The sequence below is a fragment of the Buceros rhinoceros genome, unplaced genomic scaffold, assembly GCF_000710305.1.
Source record: "Buceros rhinoceros silvestris isolate BGI_N320 unplaced genomic scaffold, ASM71030v1 scaffold5068, whole genome shotgun sequence".
NCBI classification, from domain to species: Eukaryota; Metazoa; Chordata; class Aves; order Bucerotiformes; family Bucerotidae; genus Buceros; species Buceros rhinoceros.
The window spans coordinates 33,501-39,238 of NW_010427310.1; the positions used below are offsets into that span (position 1 = coordinate 33,501).

At 40.4% G+C, this 5,738-nt stretch overlaps 1 protein-coding gene across 3 annotated transcripts in view; it reads right to left on the reverse strand.

Moving 5' to 3' along the window:
* SPATS2L (spermatogenesis associated, serine-rich 2-like) overlaps nt 1-1,546 on the reverse strand; it is a 30,915-nt gene extending 29,369 nt beyond the window's left edge. For all 3 annotated transcript variants that reach the window (XM_010141832.1, XM_010141833.1, XM_010141834.1), the window contains exon 1: nt 1,508-1,546. In XM_010141832.1, the coding sequence (XP_010140134.1) occupies nt 1,508-1,546 (39 nt within the window). The remainder of the gene's footprint in view (nt 1-1,507) is intronic.
* Between the last annotated feature and the right edge of the window lie 4,192 nt (nt 1,547-5,738).

The following is a 5,738-nucleotide window of genomic DNA, read 5'->3' on the forward strand; positions in this document are numbered from 1 at the left end:
GCATGCTGACTATCACTTATGAAAACCACAGCTATGGTGTAATATAAACAAGACTGTGAAACACCCCCCACCTCCCCCCCCAAGCACATCTGAATAAAATTCCCTTCTTGCAGTTTATGACACAACCCTGACCATCTGCTCCTACAGCTTTGAAACAACAAAAGCCTTTCAGGAGAACTTCAGCAAAATCTCACTTCTAACAGAATCCCAAGAGGAGGATTTTAGTCTGAAGGAATTTTTTGCTAATTCCAGCGACCATCAGATCTCACTTTTTGAACATGTTTAGACACACAATAAAAGGGGGGAAAAAAAGGATAGGCCCATCAGCAAGTCCTGAAGTTTGAATAATTCCTCGTATTTCTTTGGATCAAAACCACAGCCACGTGCCAGACCTGAATGGTTATCCTGGGGAATGCCTGATATCACTTTGCTCTTGTTAAACTAGCAGGGTCTAATTGTTGCAGGAGGCAATACATTGCTTGTATTCCTCACCCCAATTGCTGCTTGTTTGGAAGCCTTGTCATGCAGAATCTCAGCACCCCTTCCGGTGATGTACTACAATAATGCTTGAATATCTCCATTAATTTTATGGAAGTATTCTGGACTTAAACCATTGAGTTTGACTCATTTTATCCCTTAATTCAGTGAATTCATATGCATATAATCTGAACTATGTGTAACATTCAGTCTCCGAAACTCCTGATACTAGAAATCAAGTCCTTAGTTCTACTGTACTTTCAGGCAGAGAGATGAGTTTAATCAGAGGCAAGAGGGAGACCAGCACAGTGAAGGAAGACTACAGCAAGAGTGCAGGGCAGAGGCAATTATTCTGAGAGAAATCCTGAGGGTAAATTTCTCCTTGTACTAGCTATGCAGGCACGTAATGACCCTTGTGGTTGCTGAAATGCAGAACCAGTATTATTCCAGAAAATCTGTGGGTTATATGCATGAAAATATGGTAATTAGAACAGTTCTGGCTCCCCATAAGAGTATCACAGCTGCAGGAGCCTCTGCCAGCTATGGAAACTTCCATTGGCCTTCCTGACATCACAGGCAAATGTTTATATAAATCTCTCAGGGGATTAAAAAAAAAAAGTTTAACCTATTGATTTTATGAACTATTTCAGCTGAAATGCCAAGAGTGAATTACATGAGTATCAGTACTACAGTAGCATTCTCTTATAACTTAAATCAGGGGCAGGGTCTTACAAAGCCTGTAAGTGAGCATAATGCCCAAAACATCTACTTCATCCTCACACCTTTCAAACAGTAGCAGAGGTCTTGTTTCCTTAATTTCCTTGAAACATTGTCTCTGCAGAGAAGCAAAAACGCTTCTCATCAACCAAGGTTAATATACTAATGCTGCCAATACCTGCCTGCGTACCGAACTTCATGCACAGAGACAACACATGTTAGAGTTCAGTATACGAATGGGGTTTGAAGGAACAGGTATGAAATACGTATGCAAATACCATTTTGGTTGCACTGTACTGGTACTCGAACCTACCTTTTCCTTGATATTTACAGGAGAATTGATTTCTGCCATCTCTCTTCAGGAAAGAATATTGTCTGTGAAAGGAGAAAAAAAAAACCACAAAGAGGGTCATTTGGAGGTTTTAACCCCAACCTCTCAAAGCAACACCTATAAAGACCAATTGCATGTGCCTACCTATAAGCATTACAGAAACCTGAGAGCATTTAATGTCCTGCACAACAATGCTCAATCTTGCCAAAAAGCAAAGTTAGTCCACATTTCAGACCTTCCCCGGATTAGTTCTGCAAACACATTTAAAAATGCCTCCTAGTTGTGAACCTGGATAGAATGGGCATCATGCTTCACATCTCTTGATTCGTTATTACTTGATACTTTTGAGGTTTTAAAGAGGAGAAATGCCTCAGACGAACTCAACAGCTCTGGTTTTCTCATTCACCAGCAACTTCAATTTTTGCCAGAAAAATTGCTTGCAGATCCTCTCTTGAAAAGCAGCTAGCTGTGCCGAGGGGGTAAGGTGACAAACACTGCATGGCTGCTTTGCTGGTTTGTTGGGTTTGTCTGCTTTTGTTTCCCTCACGCCCCCACCCCACAAAACTAACTCAGAGGACTTAGCCACCCAGCTCCTATGGAAACTAACAGGATCTGTAGAGCTAAATCTCCAAGTCTGCTCTGACAACTTGTGCACATGAATGGAATTTGCATGTGATTAAGAAGCCCTGCAATATGCTTTCTATTTCCAGTTACGTGGCTGGGTGAGAGACACTGTAACTGCATGTTGGTGAGTTAAGACAGGGGAGTCCAGTTGCCTAATCCTGCTTCCATCAAAACCAACTGCCTCAGACTTCAGTAAGGAACAGACTTGAATATTCACATTTTACAATTAAGTCAAAGAATTACAGGAAAGATAGTAAGATGGAATAAAAGCCTGCTCTGCTCACCAAACTTAACTGTGCTGTATGCTGATAAATAGGTATAGATGTACATAAACAAGAATGAAATCTTAGTTCTTTCCAAGTCTTGAAGTTGAAACACTCACTCCTTTTCCCCATTTGAGCCATTTGCTACATGGACTGATGTAAGACATCCCATAATTCTTCTAAATCTCTTTTAATGCACTTAAACAATCCTCCCTTAACTCCTGCTTTGAAACATAGCACTTCAGTGGAGTTCAAACTCCAAAACCTAAGTGCTTCTCTTACAGTACCCACTGATAGCATTTAGATCTTGTTACTGATCTTTCTGTATATCCACTTTAAAAGATGAGACTCAAGGAAGCACATTCTCAAAAATAACACGACTTTGCAATAAATGGGGAAGAGATGATGCGAAGAAGAAAAAGGAATGAATGTTTGAGTTTTGGTCTGATGAACAGACACTGAATTACAGAAACCCTCAAAAACAAGGTGCCAGATGAAAAAAGTTCTTTCCATTGCCAATATTTTAAAAATAAGAAACCGACATGTTGATATGAGTGAGATTCCTCTTACCATCTCTATTTTACAATACCATGATTATCTGTCTTTAGCCAGTAGCTCAACCACTTTGCCAAGACACTGAGCTGGAGTCGCACTATGTCCGATAAGGCTTCCTTCTTCCTGTCAGCTGGGCCACCCTGTCACTCTGAATGCCTGACTGTCTGCTGCTAAATCGGCTCAGAACACTCCTCTTCCTGTCCCTCCTTACATCAAAGGTGAAAGAGCTCAAATCAGTTTGTTTTAGCCACCCTATGGCTAAAAGTTATAACATGCCTGGACGGAGCAGGCATGATGATCACACAGTGTACCAGCCTGGGACAACTTTGTTCCCAGTATTTAGTGTGTTCCAACAACTAAAGGAAAGTGTTGAGAAATTATTGTAGTCTGTAGTCCCCATAAAACATTTTGCTGCCAGCTATTTCTCCTGCCAAATAGAACATGAGATACCGGTCACTGAATTTCCCAGGCAGACTGAAAAACTTTGTTCAACCATTACTCTGCAAGCCTTTGTCGCCCTTAGTGCTTTTCAGAAAAGCATGTGTTCTGCCTAGTGACATCAGAGCCACACTGGACTGAGAGGATTCGCTGTCTAGCAGATAACCGTATGTTAAGGAATGGTTAAGGAATTTGACTAGTTCACCCTCATAACTACTATCTAGCAGCTTTTGTAATGTTACGGACAGCTGATGGAAGCCCGCCCTCTCGCATACCTATTTAAATACACTTAAACCCATCCAAAACCTTGTAACAATATTAACCAAAAAAAAAGAGGAAAAACCTGCTCTCGAGAAACTAACACACAGCACAGAAACAAGTATGATAAGGATTGTAGCTGACAAACCGTTCTGGCCTTAGAAGTCTACTAATCTGTAAAAAACAATTAATAATGGGAAAAGATCTTTTGTCACCTGAAATCTGCAGGTTCTGCTTTTTCAGCACATACTTTACTATTTTTGTACCAAAACACTACATTTTAAAACCGCATCTTGTATGAAGCACATTAATCCCAGTAATTGTACTTTGTGAAAACTCCACACCTCTCAATTCATGTAGCTTCAAAGATACCACCTAAGTAATTCTTCAAGTGTAAATTCCGGTTGCTGATTAAACCCTACTACAGCACTTGCCCACATGTCCTCTTTGTAGCAATGCTCTGACTCAGTTTAAAGCCAGACAAAAACTTTCTACACCCCCTTGCCAGATCTGACTTGTCTTCTCTTTGCTGTATGCTCCAGGTATTACTATAATTAGAGTCTTCCACTGATGAGTGTGGGGCTGATTCAGCTGGCTTGTGACTGCAGGCTAGTTCAGGAAGGCTTGGCAAGCCATACAAAACATACCCTCGCTTGCTTTTTGCTTCCTCTTGCATTTTTTTTCCCTCTGAGATCAAGAACTAGGAGGACACCAGCTTTTACAAATGGACTCACTCCTCTATGCTTTGACTCTTCATGAATATGTGTATTACAGCCATCAGAATGAAGATGCTGGCTTGTGACTGCAGGCTAGTTCAGGAAGGCTGGGCAAGCCATACAAAACATACCCTCGCTTGCTTTTTGCTTCCTCTTGCATTTTTTTTCCCTCTGAGATCAAGAACTAGGAGGACACCAGCTTTTACAAATGGACTCACTCCTCTATGCTTTGACTCTTCATGAATATGTGTATTACAGCCATCAGAATGAAGATGCTAAAACCAACTCGGAGCTATTTTTCATTCACCTTCTCCAAGGACAGAAAATTAAAATAACCTGCATAAAATACTTGCTCATTTACATAACCCACACCAGCACTGCTTGTTACATAAAATACAAAGGATATGTTAAAAGGAAAATGGCAGTGTAGCACTAGTTTTGAAAAATAATCTTTATGGCTATACTTTATAGCTAATAAACTTAATTTTCTCATTATAGCACATGCTGATTTATTGAATTAAATGGCATTTTTTTTTCCTCTAACAGTATTTTAATCTTCTATTGAACAATTACTTCGTTTCTAATCCTGTGACAAAAGATTATAGCATATGAATACTTTTATGAATAAAACAGTCCCACTGAACTTTAGAAGCTTTCATTCCAGGGTTGGAGCTAAATTTGTGCTGCTACATTCTCATTCTAAACTCTTCAGAAAAGCTTCTTTCTGCCTGAGCTGTGGAATGTCAGAATACGACCCTCAGCAGACCCTAAAGCCGGGGGGGACAGTGCTTTGCATGTCACTAACAGCATGCACACAAAAAGCCTTTGGAGAGATTTTCTGCAGTGGCTAAGATTGAGTTATACACAAGCACTGTATTTATAATGCACAAACCAGTGTATATCAGAGGTACTTGGCCTGAAAGTCAGCTTACATGCTCCATCTTTCTCCACATCTCTTGCTTGTACTTGTGCTTCTGCCATGCCACTGCATGTCATACCAACAGGTCTTTCACAAAAACAAAATAAAAGGAAAAATACTACAGAATCGCTAAACAGGTCATCAATTTCCAAATGTGTTACCCAAACTAGGAGATCACTCTTAGTTGCTTGTTACACCCTGACCTCAACTACTGACAGAAGGGTGTTATTTCTATAGCTATTACACACATCCAAATGAAGACATTTTACTTGTAAAACAAAGCATTTCAGTAGCATCCAAGGGAATGTTGCAGAGAAGACTGAAGTTTGGCAGAGCCTTCCTTCTCTCCCCACCCTCACGAAGCAATTCACAGCACTCTACACAGGTTTAAGCTAATGTGAAACAGGCCCATGGCAAGTAAAGTGCTGGCACTGCAGCTG